Source organism: Polyodon spathula, chromosome 11 (assembly GCF_017654505.1).
Source record: "Polyodon spathula isolate WHYD16114869_AA chromosome 11, ASM1765450v1, whole genome shotgun sequence".
Taxonomy (NCBI): domain Eukaryota; kingdom Metazoa; phylum Chordata; class Actinopteri; order Acipenseriformes; family Polyodontidae; genus Polyodon; species Polyodon spathula.
Window position 1 is genome coordinate 35,491,345 of NC_054544.1, and position 16,319 is coordinate 35,507,663.

Sequence of the window (16,319 nt, forward strand, 5' to 3'; positions counted from 1 at the left end):
AATCTAGTGCAACGAGGCGTTTGAAAATATAGGGATAAGTTTTTGCGAAAAATATGGATTTCAATTGTCATCTCTCAAATCTTGCTCCTACTTTCTTGATTTTTTTGTGATGCAAGCAGAGAAAGAGGGGTCAGAGGCCATTTCGTTTTGTAATTGTACTGGCACCCACAAAATTATAATAACCTGTGTGTTGATGGGATAAATAACATGTTCAGTACAAGGTAGTTTGTGTATCAAAATTGTCGCTTGGAGATATGTTTTGAAAATGTATAAACAAATGAAGTACTCATCTGTCACTTTTTTTCTTTTTTTTTAAAAACTATATGTACGGTGTTGTCAACCGACAACTTCGTCATAGGATCGCGATAGAATAAGCACCATGTCACCTCATATGGTAAAATCGTATTTGTTTACGTGAATGTTTTGTGTGAAGAGAGCCAATAGGTTGCCATCTTTATTCTAACTTTTCTTGTTTAATTTGTATAAAGATGGCAGATACTAATTTATATATGTAATACTTGAGTGAAGTCTTAATGTGTGTTAGATAGCTAAACGTGATACACGCATTCCTGCTGAACCGACCCAGATTTAATTAATAATAGCATGCTATGGTACTTTCCTGTGGCAAAGCAGACGAGAATAGCAGAGATTACGTACACACAGAAGAAGAGGCCATTTCTACGTTATCGGTTTCTACTCTGATCTACAGCTTTGCAGTAAGGACATGTTTGATCGTGATGTGATGCATGCATTTTAGTAATAACTTCGGTACGAGTTGTGCTCTTGAGAGAATAGACAAAATAAAAAGTAGTAAATACTGTGCTCATATTAGATGTTGTTTTGTGGCTATACTTGCTCAATTGAGACCGGGTCTCTTCATAATCAACAAGGCCTCGTTCTTTTACGAGGGGAGATTCACAATTGTCATTGCATTTATACGACAGGAATATACATAAATGGGTCGAGGATTATGCCAGTACGAAGAGGTTGTAACAAAAAACGAAGAATTTATTATGCATATCGTCCAGACGTGTTGTCAAATTAAACAAAGACGGAAGAGGTAAGAGGCCTAGCAGTAGCGCCTAAATTATGTCGTATTCTGATACTAATATAGTAGCCGTACGTAAAATATAAGTTAATTTACATTTGTTGTAACTGGGTCCATTTTTAAAACTTATTTTTCCACCATCCCTGAAGTTACGTTTTCTCTTTGTGTACCAGTACGGTACGTTAAACAAGTACAGCAAAGTGCCCTTGTATATTATTACACAAGTCAGTCGCCAAGAGCTTTATTTCATTTAAATGTCATGTTTTTTAAAACAAAAATGTATTTCTATTTACAGTTATGTGCGTTAATAGTTACCCATATTGTATGTTGAAAACTAGCTTATGACACATTAAAAACAAACCATTGCTTACACTTGTAGTAATCCGCCAGGATGTACCTTGTCACACTTAATTTCTCATAAATTCGACATTTTTGGGGATTATTAACGTTTTAATACTCGGCTTTTCTGAAATGAAAAGGAAGTTACCCTCCAGACTGTAAATAGGGCTTCTGACAAATAAGTGTTTGTGTTGCTGTAATAAGTTATCCTAGTTTTAACAATCCGATGTTTTTTTTCTACACTGAGACAATAGCGAAATATTTACTGTGAGCCAGACTGAGAGCGTTTTGGCCAGTGAAACCAAGCCAACATTGAAAGGAAAATCTGTTGTGTAGTGACATAGCACAAGTATCAGATAGATGAAATGTATTAAAATGGAATGTATTAACAGGTAAACGGGTACCTGGCAACTGATATGTGTATAATTATATATATATATATATATATATATATATATATATATATATATATATATATATATGAATGACTTTAGCCCATTATACATGTATATACTATATGTGTTTAGACTTGATCTAATTGCAATAAAGAAAATAATTGTTAAAGCGCTGCAAGCAATCTAAATGATGGGTATTGGTGAGGTCACACTTATCTATATAGCTTACGTAAAAATCAATGGCAACCAAAACACATTGTTATTCCGAAGTTACCCATATTTACCTTAGCATTTTTTTGCAGCTCAAAAAATGTAGTAGGGAAGACCTGTGTTCTGTAGTTGCACTTGTACAGTATATTAATTTAACTGATGTGTATTATGTTTGTGCATAAGAGAATACACATTGGATCATGTCAAATTCATATAGCACGGAATGAGACTATCCTTATAACTAATATCAGGATTTTAGTAATGCGGAGAAAAATAGACTGATCAAAATCTTTCATATAAGCCCACAAAAGGCTAAGCTACAAATTGAAGTAAACCACCAAATAATTATATTTGTTTGAAACTGAACAGGATTGTGGGACATTGCCACTTTAGTATGATGTCACTTACTTTGGAAACATTATAACCTTTCTGTGGGCAATTTGGTGGAAATTCTCATTTCCTATAATATGGTTGCCTAGTTTCTTGTTATTGACAAAACTTCCCCAGTGTATACATGTGCACTTACTGTACATTACAGCTTGACTGGGGCAAACTATTGGTGGAGATTGAATACAGATAATTCTGCAGCACTAGAACAGACATTTTAGTAATTTAGATATTTGAACATGTTCATGTGATTAACTAGGAGAGCCCAATAAGATACAGTCTCATGATATTTGATTTAATTTATTTTTATTTATTTATTTAAAATTTGGACAAATGCTGAAGTAATTGTGAAAGTGTTCAGGTTCTAGAAACGTGGTTCTAAATCCAGAGCTCTGGATATATAGATATATAGATAGATAGATAGTAGAACTGTGTGTGTAGTTCATTAACCAGTAGAACTCTGGTGACTGGCAGGCTTGTTATTGGCGAGGTTATTGTTTTGATTGCTGTTCTAGAAGACAAGTTGTAAAGTCTTGGAGTATTGTATAATTTTCAGTGTTTCACTTTTGAAGCTAATACCGTTATGCTATCATAATACATTACAGTTGTGAGTTAGTAGACCTGTAACATTTTAATCCAAGTGGGAGTGATCTCATTATCGTTTTGTTCCTATAATAGAATGATACAGTAATATAGTAAGAAATAGAAAATGTGTCAGTTTAACTCGTAACTTGGAGTCAGTTTAAAAGAAGAAAACATCACGTGACTAGGCAGGTTCTAACTTATTTATTTTTACAGTAATGTATTTTCTAATATTCTATTTCTTGCATTAAAAGCAAAAATATGAATTCACTGTGCAGGTCTAGTATTTGCCCAAATAAAAATAATACTTTAGGCTTTAATGACAGTCAGTAGCTTGAATAAATAAATTATAAGCAAAAGGGTTTGTTTGACCCAATGTGCAACTCGCCTACTATATTTTTATGTTTTACTGTTTTGATGTTTGAATGAGAGGTTTTTTGCTTCATTAAATTGGTCTGCAAATGTGTGTAGGACTTTATAATGGATGGGGACAGATGTTTTCTTCAAAGGACTTCTGATTAACAGGACTGTAAATCATATGGTAGTGAAGGGTGTACCTGTTTGAACAACAAAGGGCTCATTTTAATTAAATTAATGTTCTGAATGTCAGGTGTAGTAGTAGTATGTCTTATGGATTTCTGTCAGGTAATTTTGTTATGAGGTGTAATTAATGGTTTACAACGAGGTACAGTGGAGTTGAAAAATGTACTATAAAATATAATTGGCTGGTGTGTCAATTCGTATTGTGAAAATCATAAAGCTCAAACCAGTTTAGTGATGCCCTGTGTTTTGAGTTAGTGTGATCTTGAATGAATGAGAGACCAGGAGGTGCTAAAAATAGCAACTGTAGTTGAGATGACAGGTGCAGACCTAGTGGAACTGGAGTACAGTATCTTGATAGGCTGTGGGAGATGGGGGTATTGTATGTGGCTGCTGCTAAAGATGATAGAAAGCTTGTACTGTCTTACTTTGTTGTCTTAACTGAGCAAGTTAGTGTTGTATTCTGCCCTTACTCATAAATGTATGAATGTGAACAGAAGATATTAAACCGGTAACTTCACTTTGACCTGTGATAAAGACCAAATGTTTTCTGATACCGGCTTCACACATGTGTTTTGTGATTTTCCAGGTCAAGTTCAATATCGGTTTTATACAAGAAACATTAACCACGGCAATGTATTTATTTTTTAACTCCTGGCAATATTCATTTGATGGTGTCTTTATATTTAGTATACAACTATATTCTATGACTATATTGATCAAGTTTTAGAAATCCATAATTGTTTAAATATCTCTTTCATAATGCCATATTTAACCATTCTGTGGCAGTAATTTTACTATACTGACACTATTACATTGTCAACCTAATATCCTTAACTCTTATTGGTGATTTTCAGTGTTGGGGTAGTTCAGTTATAAAATGGGCTGAATTGACATTTTGTGATTTGATATAATAGTTTTTTTTTCATAATGCCGAAAGTGCTTTATACTAGCAAACATTACAGCACTGTGGCTTCCAGAAAAGAGAACCAGCCATAAATTATTGAACTCCCTCTTGCAAATCCTTGATTGTGCTGCTTTTGTAACAACCTTATGTAATATAGATTTAAAATAAGTTTTCCTGTGTTGTCCTAGGATAATTTATGTGTAGCTATAACCAATACTTTAGCGCTATCAAGTTCCTAGCCCAAATTTCAAGGATACTTTTTTTGAAACTGGAAGGGCACTATCGTGTGATTTGAAGACCCTGTTTACCCACTTTTTTTTTTTTTTTAAAAAAGCATTCAATATACAGTGCGCATAAGTATGCAAATTTTAACTCAACAATTCAAGATCTTTCTAGTAATGCAGTTTGTTACACTGAATAACAAGGGTTAAATGCATGTACAAGTAATGGACTCAAGCAACTTCATTTTTTTTTTTTTTTTTTCAGTGAATGGTAGTGTCTAGAAAGGGTATGTCCCTTCAGGAGAGAGGTGCCAATGTCCAACCGGCCTAATAACAATCCAGGGGGGTCACTGCGACGTTCACAGAGGAACACTGCCGGGGCCCAGCCACAAGACGACGCAGTTGGAGGAAGGCAAGTTTGTTATCTTTCAAAAAAGCTAGATTTTCTCAAGTATGGCTCTCGTGTGCTAATCTATGCTCGGAATATAGCACAGTTTAGCTACAGAAGGTTGTATAACAGTAGGCAAACTACTATTAATGTAGATTTTTAAATGTTTTCGGTTTGTATCTTCTCCATCCTGTTTTTGCGCTTTGTCAGTAAGATACTGAAGTGTGAACCAATTTGAATTCTGAACAGTTGTAATAGATGTCTCGATTGTAATACTATGTCAGCTTACTTGACGATAGCGAAAACTAACATAAGGATAGGTAGACTTGTAGGATTAAGTTCAGATTGAGGAAGGTGTTTATATATCTGCTTTTTCCCCCCATTGTCACACGGTCTGAATTTTCAACCTTCCAGGTTACACTCAGAGCAGGCAAAACATAAAGCAAATTCCCCACCTGAGAATAGAAGATCACTTTCTAAGACATCAAAAGTGCAGTCCAATACAGCCTCTGGACAATCCAGAGGACACAGCTCTAAAAGGTACAACTCCTTTGTACTTTTAGAAATGTTTGATTAAAAACTGGATTGTTGTTTGTCTAAACTAATTTGGCTGACGAACTGAGTTATCAGCTTTTTAAATGAATGTTTTTTTGTTTTAGTTAAGTACTTGTAAAGTAGTCTTCAACTTTGTGTTGAAACTCAATTAAAAGGTTGCTTTCTTTTCTTTATTTCAGAAGCAATATTTCATCAGCAGTAGACCCAGATACAGCAAGTACTTCAGAGAGACACAAGAGCGGACAGCCTAAGCGTGACAGCTCCCGAGGAGTTAAACGCAATTCGAGTCCTGAATTCAACAGCACGTACTCTCCCAGCCCAGCCAAGAAGCCCAAAGCACTTCAGTCCACTGAAAGCTCTTCTGAGGCAAAGAGAGTCCCAGCTAAATCTAAGAAAAGACAGTTGGCGAAAGACCAGCAGCCAAAACCTGAGCAGTTGGCATCGACAAGTAAAGCCCCTAACAGAAAGAGTGGAGCTACTGGTGGCTCCCCAACTCAAAAAAGAAATAAAATTGATAATTCCTCTAATTTAAAAAGTGGTGCTGGGTCTCATTCAACCTGTGCTGAAGAGAGGTCTGCAAAACCCACCAAGCTGGCTTCGAAATCAGCAACCTCAGCCAAAGCTGGGTGTAGCACTGTCACGGATTCTTCCTCTTCAGCTTCTACATCCTCTTCCTCTTCCACAGCCGTACCTCAGGGCGCCCGGGTCAAACAAGGAAAAGACCAGAACAAGGCAAGGCGTTCCCGCTCGGCCTCCAGCCCCAGCCCCCGTCGGAGCAGCCGCGAAAAGGAGCAGAACAAAACTGCCGGCTCTTCAAAGTTTGAGTGGCCCCGCTTTAGCCCTAAAGTCACCCTGCCAAAACCAAAACTGTCTCTACCAGGGTCTTCCAAGTCGGAGACTTCAAAACCTGGGCCTTCTGGACTTCAAGCCAAACTAGCAAGTGAGTTAGCAGGTGCCGTTTTTTCCCCCAGTGCTTGTTTGTTTTCTGTTTTCATGAAACTGAGCAACATTGTTGAATGAACCAGGGTATTCAATGTAAAATGGTTTATGGTTAATCCATAATGTGATATTTTACATTACATCTACAATAAGCAAAAATGAGTTAATATTGGCGAAATGCATGATACCAATTAGTTAAAGCAACTGAAGAGAAATTATTTGTTTTCCTTCTAAAAAGGTTTTGATTTGAAAGGCATATCTGCCCATGTTTCAGGCAGCCTTTGAATGGGCAACAGGCTGTATGGATGGCACATTACAGTTGTCATTACTAGGGGTGCACCGACAAAGATTTTCTTGACTGATACTGATTATCTGCCCATATTTGCTGATACCGATCAGTAATGGATAGTGCAGGTAAGCTGTTGTAAACTACTAGAACAAGACATAAGGCCTATATTTAAACTGTTTTATAATTATAAATGTTAAATTAACAGGTATCGTTTACTTGTATTTGACACAAATGAACAGATAGTGTTTACTTGTTGCATTTAGTTCAGAAAATGAATATGAAGAATAACGTAGTATTATATTGTGTGCTTGACAGTAATTTATACATTTGTTTTACAAGTCATACAAAAATAACATTTTGCATTTGTACTAGTAAATGTCTGTAGAAAAAAATATGTGACATTAACTTTTTTATAGCCCCTTTCTGTCAAACATTGTGCATTCTAAGTTCTACCTATACTCTACAGTAGAAAAGAAATGTAGCCTATGCAATGTCAGCTACAAAAACTATTACATTTTTATTGTAAGCATACACTGCTTAAAAATGCAGCACAATTTAAATTGTTTGTTATTATATAAATTCAATTTCCAGTTAAATTCAGTTAAACTTGAATTTACTACTTAATAGAAGACAGCATAATAATCCATTTCTGCTTAACAATGTCGCCGAATACACCCACAAATAATGCAGATAAAGCAAGATAAACTAAAATTACAAAAGGGCATTTTGAAGTACAATGTATAATAACAACAACTTAAACCATGTTATTTAGGATTCAATAGCTTTTGCTATTGTTGTCTTAAGATATTTAAAAAAAAAAAAAAAATTCCAAACTCCGCTCTTTGAGACATTTACTGGATATTGATTGGACGTTACACAGCACTGCAAGGAAAATGACTGTCTCAGTGTTCTTTCATCATTAATAAGTGCATCTGACCAAACATTAAGTTCTGTGCTGGAAGTAAAATAACACAAACCGCTGATAGCTGATTGTGTTTTTTTCTTATATCGGTGCCATATGCTGATAGGCTACCGATTATCAGTGCACCCCTAGTCTTTACTGATGAACTAGAAGGCAAGCCAGGATCCAGGGTTACAGTAATGTAGTGGTAATGGAATTGTTGGAAGAAAAGTCAAGAGGTAGAATTGGACAGGCTGTTGTCAGGGCTAAAGCATGGATGCAGGTTCACATTCAAGAAATAAATGAATATTTTGATATAGTTGTGGCCATTTAATTTAAGGATTAAATCTGTTTAAATACTTAGTTTTAACATATTGTGTTTTTTTTTTTTTTTTGTAACCAACCATAAGTCATCATGAGATGTGCGCCAATAGTCCTGTTTTTTTAATGAATTGCTGTACTATTTTTGTGTATAGGCTGTTGAAAATACGTTATCAATAGTCTAAAATCTAAAAAAATTTTAACTAAGAGCAAGCATTTTGTAGTGGCTGAGGCCAAGGTCAGACTGCAGATTTCCAAATTGATAATACGGCAGAATTGTTTTTCCTGAATGAGATTTATTTAAAAAAAAGTGATCTGACTGTATTGGTTACAGTGCATGAGTTACCTCCTCGGTTACGTAGCGTAATATACTGAGACATGCAAAGAAAGGACACATTCTATTTAAATCTATTTGTTTTACATTACATTCCTTAAACTTGTTAAAGATCCTAGTTGGTATTTGTACATTTAAATGTTCCTTGGATATATGTCAATTTTGATTCCTTATTTCCTCTTTTGAATTGTTCTGGTAGTGGATTGTCTCATTGATTTTAAAAACAGTTTTAGAGTTAGAAATGTTACCCTTTATACACCTGATAGATTTTTCAGTCACTAATATAACTAAGACTGAATAATTAACTAAACCTATCAAATTAAGACTGGAAACGAATCGTGTCATTGTACTTTAAAGTGTGCACTGTTTAATGTGCAGGTATTTGTTTTGAGAATTTCTGCTTGTCAATATACGGTAGGTTATGGCAAAGTATTTCAGTTCTGGTATCTGATTCATAGACCTTTTTTTTTTTTTTTTCACCCTCTGGGCATTTGTTGATCCCTGCTGTACCTTCACAATACTGACACACAGATCGACTTAGCCTTTGGAGATTTAATTTTGATCAGTCTGTGCATAGGTATTTATGGAATTCAATTCTGCTTTCTGTGAATATATTTTTAATGTTTATAACACCAGTTATGATCATAACATTGGAAGGTGATTTCAGTTTATGCTCAGTGGCAGTGTTCCAGCCAATCTGCCATTTTGCTCCACGGCAAAAATGTGTACAGCTGCCTAAATTTATTTATATTTAATAAAATATATTATATATATATATATATATATATATGTATATATATATATATATATATATATATATATATACTGCACTTGGTACAGCCCTTTTTAGTTGTAGTTTATTACTGTAAACTACATAATGTTAAATTCAATGATTATCTTTCATAACTGACCTTGCAACTTGTTATTGTTGACTTAATTGCAAGATGGAGGTGGTCTGTCTCAGTTTTTCCTATTGGTCGCCATACTTCTGTATTTGAATTTGGGGCAGGGGTTGTATGTTATTTGTTTGTCTCGGCATTATAGGTGGAATAAAAAGTGTGTGTGCTAATTTCAGTGCATTTCGTTTTCTTGTTATATTTTAATTGTCAAACAGAATGAACAAAGTCCTGATTACTAACTTTTTTTTTTTTCCTGTCCTGTATGTGGGAAGTTACAGTTAATGGAAACATTTAACAATTGCAGAACAATAATTTTTACAAAGTTTGCTTCACCCTTTTCCTTCCCTTAAAGCTGATTTATTGTTTATTGCAACTAGGCTTGAGAAAGTCCACAAAGAAACGCAGCGAGTCCCCACCAGCAGAGCTCCCCAGTTTACGACGGAGCACACGCCAAAAGACCACGGGCTCCTGTGCTAGTACCAGGTAAATATTGTCGGGAAGTAAAGGACTTGCATCTTGCTGCACGTTTCTTCTTGACACCCTGTCCTTAGGAATACTTTTATTAAAGTTTCAATGTATTTATTTATTTATTAATTAATTAGCAGGCGCCCTTATCCAGGCTGACTTACAATTGTCACAAAATATCACGGTACAATCGCATTATAATATATCACGTTACAAGTTATCGCATTATGAAATATCACGTTACAGAATATTGTAATACAGATAAGAGCAGTTATGAAAGTACAATAAAATCAAATTTAAGAGCAAAATAAAGAATACAGTAAGGTATAAGTAAGCACAGCTATAACTTATAGTAAATATTTGCTTACGTGAGTAAAGTCCAGTAAGAACAGGTAGTAAGTATAATAAATGGATGAGAATGATTTCCCAATAAGGGAATGCAATACAAAATTCGGTTGTAGTTAGGAGCAATAACATCCAACGCTTTATTTTATTTTGCAAGCTGTTTATTTAACCCAAAGCAATAACAAATTAGTATTCATAATTAGTTTTTTGCAAGCAATACCCTTAAAAGCCAATTTATAATGTAGAGGGAAGACTGTGGCTGTTTTTATGTTTGCTGAAAATTTAATATTGTGTCTTCCAAAGGCATTCTGATTTAAGGGATGTGCTTAGAAAATAAAAATGCATAAGGTTGCGCTGGATCACAAATGACCTGAATAATGTGTTGATGCCAACAGAATTATAACTGAGTGTTTAAGTCCCATTTTCTGTGTTCAAGATAGTCACTTGGTTTTGGTTGGGTTTGGTTTTCTTGGTGGCAGTTCTTATGATTGCAAATGGGGGAACGTTTTTCCGAATGTTTTATTCCAGTTCATATTTTGTGTAAATGGTCCCTCAAAATAATTTCCTATAATATTTTTAGTGAGAAAAGGTTAACAACCAGTGTTTGCTATAAAGTCATAATCCTGTTTCAGTCGGCGAGGCTCTGGCCTGGGCAAACGGGGTGCAGCTGAAGCTCGCCGACAGGAGAAAATGGCAGATTCTGATAACAACCAGGATGGAGCCAATTCTTCAGCTGCACGCACAGACGAGGCACCCCAAGGAGCATCAGGTAGCTTTGACTGTCTCTCCTACCTTTTAATCTACTGATTACACACAGTTAGACACCCCATGTGCTTATTTCTGTGTCCCATGCCTCTCTTCTATGTAAATATGTCATGTTTGCGACTGCAAAACAGGAAATTAAGGTACAATGTCATTCCTTTTTACTCCAGTATTTTCTAGTCAGATGGGTCCTTCTGGGTCACAAACTCCCAGTGTCTTCTTGGTCACATAAATGCGTTTGGTGGTTTGTATTTGAGTGACAAACCTGGAGTGTTTTCCCTTACTCATTTGTTTAAACTTTCAGCTTCTAGTTCAGTGGCTGGGGCTGTAGGAATGACCACCTCAGGAGAGAGTGAGTCTGATGACTCAGAAATGGGTAGACTACAAGGTAAGAACCACATTTTATAATGCAGAATTATAACACTAAAGCTCTAATTTTCAAAGTAATTGATATAATTGGTCTTAGCTCTGTGAGTGAATAGTTATGAAGTATAGATAGAAGAAACAAAATGCAACATGCAAGCATGTTTACATTAAATCTACTTTGTACCAGCATCAGGTTTATAAATTATTAGCACTGACCTTTTGAGATTTTTTTTTTTTTTTTTTTTTGTATCTACCTGTTTTTAGTTTAATCAGTTGATGCTGAAATAACTTGCAAGTAAACTTGGACCCTAACAGGGATTGTATTTGAGGTTTGCTTGGTAAATTAATTTTAGTTAGATTTCAAAATGCCATAGTGATTAGAAGTTACAAATCAGTGTATTGGAATAAGGAAATATGTTTACTCGCTGACCTATTACAATATTTGGATATTATTGCATTGGATGTGTCTGTGTGGTACCCGTTATTCCGTCTTATTTTAGTTGTATAAGATGTTTTCCAATTGTGATAACTTTGATAGAATAACCTTTGTTAAGAGTACCAGAGTATGTGGGGATATTTGGAGAAACCTGTCTGTTTGTATCATTTTTGCATACACGTGCAGTGGATGTCATGATGATCTACTTGCTTTGACATTGAAGTTTATTTCCATTTTTACAACTGTGGCTGTGATTTCTGTAGGAAAACGAGAGTAGAAAACATTGAATCAGAGGTCTAAATTGAAAGTATTGTCAGTAGCAAATATCTTTGTGATCAAATAGTTTTATTAGCTTTCCAAAAATTGCCAAATGTTTACTGAGATACAAATCAAGTTTAAAAATTGGTTTCAAATTCATCCTACGATTCAGGGTGATAAGTCCAGAGCCATTCATGTTTGATGCACAAGAAAAAAAACTAATGCTTATACATTTGTTTGATTAAAGTAGCTTACATTTGTACATGTTTACAGAGTTTAAGCAGAGTGCTTTCTTTTGAAAGACTGGCTGTAGTCTGTGTCCTTCAGTGTTTTCTGGAGGTGATGCAGTATGGATCTAAATGGTCACTACATCTATTGTTGTAGTTTTTCCGTTAAGGCAACAAGGGTGTTCGCTCAGACTGCTGGATCTTGCTCTGTTCTGACTTCCTTTTTGTTAGACCTGTAATGACATGTTTTGTTTCCAGCTCTCTTAGAGGCTCGGGGCCTTCCTCCTCACCTTTTTGGTCCTCTTGGTCCTCGAATGTCGCAGCTTTTCCACAGGACGATTGGAAGCGGGGCAAGTAAGTAGTGTGCTGTTTCTGTGTGGTCCTTTTTATCTTTTATTCTCTACAATATTGTAAAGAGAAAGGCAGTAAATATATTTCCCAAATAACAGTACATATATGGAATTTTCTAAGTTGTGATCAGTATCTGAAATTAGAGCTTATTAATGTAATATGGCAAATTACATTTTACCTTTTTAATATTGAATTTAATGGTATGTTAAATATTGCATACATAACATTGTCTTTTTATTGACATGTCTTCTGTTCCCAAATGTATCTGAACCAGTAGATTACAGTACCTGTAAGGACAATAAATTGGCTGAATAGTCTTGAAGTTTGCATACTATTTGTTCATGAGCAGGTATTTGCTTGTTAATTCTGCAGTTGGTTACAAATGTATATGTACTCTTTCCAGGCTCCAAGGCCCAGCAGCTCCTTCAGGGTCTCCAGGCCACTGGTGACGAGTCTCAGCAACTTCAGGCTGTAATTGAGATGTGTCAATTACTGGTCATGGGGAATGAGGAAACATTGGGGGGGTTTCCAGTTAAGAGTGTTGTACCAGCATTGGTAAGAGCAATTAAAAAAAACAAAAAAAAATGAACGTGTGTCACTAAGTAAACTGTGATATAAGCAAGATGACATTAACTGTTTTAATTAAAAAACAAAACAAACAAAAAAATAGATTTGCCAGCAACTTTACGGCTTCCAGTAACAGTACCAGTACCAAACACTAGCAAATAATGCACTATGGCATTTTTACATAGTAACTATGACCCTATGTGCACACTCTTCGGAGTTAGAAGCCAGTTTTACATTTGACCTTTAGGAAAGGTTAGAGGTTATGGGCTATGACATTTTTTGCTAGAGCATATATGGGTTACTATAAGTGTTCCATATTAACCATGACCCTATCTGCACTCTTATGAGTTATAAGCCCGTTTTACATTTGACCTTTAGGAGAGGTCAAAGGTCATGGGGAATGACATATTTTTGATAGAACATGCATGGGTTACTATGTGTTCAATAGTAACCATAGCCCTATCTGCTCTCTATAAGGAGTTACTAGCCAGTTTTGTATGTTGTTGTTCTTCAGTGTGGCCGCTATATTTTTATATTGTAGCAAATTCCCTTTAACACCCTTTTAAAGACAACGATACTACGATACCACACAACCTATCCCCTTCTTACGAACACCAGTTAATCTTGGACTGTCCCTCAACAACTGTGCCAACTTCCAGCACTGTGTAATAAGTTGTTTTCAAAAGACGCATTTGTACGTTTGGGCAAAAAGTTTATTTTTTTTTCCAATCAAATGTGGTGGACAAACCACATGACCTGTGACATAAGTTCTTTAAGATTTTCCATCTTCCCATGAGCATCTACCAACCTACTGAATCTGGTGAGTTTTTGAGCAAATCTGGTGGAAAGAAAAATAAGAATAATCCCAGCAATAACAATAGGCTTCTCAGACCTGTGGGCCTGGAAGCCTAATAAATCAAAGGTTTATTAGGGTAATGCTTGCAGTTTAATACATACCATATTCCTTTGAATTTAAGACCCAATTTTTTCTTAAATGGCTGGCATCTTAAATTTGAGTACAGTATAGTGATACATGTATTAAAATCTCCAACAAAAGATGCGACAGCCCGAGTACACAAACAGCAATGTGATGACTGGCAATTGAAGGGTTCAGTGGTAGTTATCCTGCAGAGCGGACGTTCGCCTCATCGATGTGAACAAAGACAGCTTTCGCTTGGCGCCCGCCTGTGTAGCTATAGTTATGGCTGTGGTGCAGTAGCCTCGAACTGGCGCTGCTGCGTATTTAAACAGACATAGGCTCCCCGGGCATGCCCCCCAGCCAATCTGTACCTCCCGATCCACTTCGCTCCAGGCAAGCCTTCCTGTTAACCACAGCAGCAGTGCAGCGGAACCAGAGACAGGGTCCTGCCTGTCACAAAGTGCCACTAGCTTCTAGAGTAATTTGAAGAGAAACTTTTTACAATTTCTGCATTTTGTTATTAGGCACAGTTTTGATCAGACCCCGTATTGTTCTACTTGGCAAGCAATACCACAGTTAACAAAGTGAGAACACGTGAGTAATCACAACTGGAAATGAGAAGCAATGCATAACTGTAATGCTCTGTGTGATAGCAGATGGCTGCAAACAGCCTCCATACGTCTTTTTCTTATGAGTAAATGCATCTCTTTAAAAAAAAATTCTCAAGTTGAGTGTGGTAAATTTGGGCTGCGTCTTAAACATACATTGGATTTCTTTTTATTGCAAGTCGAGTATAGAATTAAGAGGATTAATTTGTGTTATTCATTATTGTAGCAAATGCAGTGTTTTGTATAATAAGTTAAGTGATAAATGTAATTATTTTTTCCAGATAACCCTACTACAAATGGAGCATAATTTTGACATTGTAAGTATTTTCATTGTTGTCATTTATTATAAATAAGTTTCATATTAGTTAATGTTTGGAGGAAAACAGTTTAATGTGCATATTCTGTTATTATAATTTACAGTCTTTAATCACTGGATTCTGAGACCACACAGAAAATCAGAAAAATCCGTTTATGCTGCTGAATGGTTTGGATCCTTATTTACCAACCCCAAATATAACTCAAGTCTTAATTGGTTTCTTATGATTTAACTGGTTTATTCAGTAATCCAGTGGTGTTTTCTAAGGTTTTTTTTTTTTTCTTGACAGATGAACCATGCATCAAGAGCTTTGACATACATGATGGAAGCACTTCCCAGGTCATCGGCTGTGGTGGTTGATGCTATTCCTGTCTTTCTGGAAAAGGTAAATAAACAAATCCAAATGTGATTGAGTCAAAATTGCAGTTTTGGATGATATTGACCCCTGTGGGTATTTGTACATTGTCAGCTTATAAAGTTAGTTGCCTACTAATGATGTGTTCATGTTTAATGGGGATATGTGTGCTTCCTGCACATTCTGCATTTCCTGTGTTTGTCATCATTTTTCATAGTTGAACATGCCTGTAGCCCCAGATTGTTGACACGCAAGCTGTTGCATCATCTATCAGACTGGTCACACTGAAATACTTGCATACTGGGTAATTGGGTAAAAACCATCCTGTGGTCTATATTTAAATGCCAGTTTCACCTCTTGACCAACACCTTAGTGATACATTTAGCATGCTGGGGTGGGGAGACATTAAAGCAAAAGCACGTTTCAAGTGTATCAGTAAATATTTACTGACACCCTTAGCCATTATCTTCCTTCTCTACATTGCCCAAGCTGTACTTTTAATTAAACACATTTTTTTTTTTAAAATGCAGTCTGTTTTTCAATATTTCTCTAATCATATACACCAATGTCTGTTCCCCAGTTGCAAGTTATCCAGTTTATTGATGTGGCAGAACAGGCTCTGACAGCTCTGGAAATGCTGTCACGTAGACACAGCAAGGCAATTCTACAGGCTGTAAGTATGAGACTGGCACATTCTTTGCAGCATTCGTCCAGCAGACTATTTTGAAATTCATAGACATTATTGAAGAATGTTAGTGAAGTTTATTATCTTTTAAGATATCCCATGTAATTTCTTTTTATCCCGTTGGCTGCTGCTCTTATAGTCATCACACATTTAATTTTGATGTTGAAGCTAAGCAGTCAAATATAGGTTCATTAATGTATTTTATATTTTAATTATAGGGCGGTTTGGCAGACTGTTTGCTGTATCTGGAGTTTTTCAGCATCAACGCTCAGAGAAATGCCCTGGCAATTGCTGCCAACTGCTGCCAAAGCATCACCCCAGATGAGTTCCACTTTGTTTCAGATTCACTGCCCTTACTCACCCAGAGGCTAACCCACCAGGTAAACTTTTGATGTGGAGCTCAC

At 35.9% G+C, this 16,319-nt stretch overlaps 1 protein-coding gene across 14 annotated transcripts in view; it reads left to right on the plus strand.

The window, feature by feature from the left end:
- The window catches only part of trip12 (thyroid hormone receptor interactor 12), a 33,119-nt gene that overhangs the window by 168 nt on the left and 16,632 nt on the right, over positions 1-16,319 (plus strand). For 5 of the 14 annotated variants that reach the window (XM_041263304.1, XM_041263310.1, XM_041263309.1 and 2 more), the window contains exons 1-13: positions 423-716; positions 4,895-5,041; positions 5,432-5,557; positions 5,752-6,512; positions 9,633-9,738; positions 10,698-10,834; positions 11,132-11,215; positions 12,373-12,468; positions 12,869-13,020; positions 14,841-14,876; positions 15,165-15,260; positions 15,811-15,903; positions 16,134-16,295. In XM_041263304.1, coding sequence (XP_041119238.1) covers positions 4,944-5,041; positions 5,432-5,557; positions 5,752-6,512; positions 9,633-9,738; positions 10,698-10,834; positions 11,132-11,215; positions 12,373-12,468; positions 12,869-13,020; positions 14,841-14,876; positions 15,165-15,260; positions 15,811-15,903; positions 16,134-16,295 — 1,947 coding nt within the window. In that variant the 5' untranslated portion in view covers positions 423-716; positions 4,895-4,943. Of the gene's footprint in view, positions 1-418; positions 717-952; positions 1,061-4,894; positions 5,042-5,431; positions 5,558-5,751; positions 6,513-9,632; positions 9,739-10,697; positions 10,835-11,131; positions 11,216-12,372; positions 12,469-12,868; positions 13,021-14,840; positions 14,877-14,979; positions 15,261-15,810; positions 15,904-16,133; positions 16,296-16,319 lie in introns of those variants that run through there. The other 9 variants (XM_041263312.1, XM_041263314.1, XM_041263315.1 and 6 more) reach the window with 5 other exon arrangements.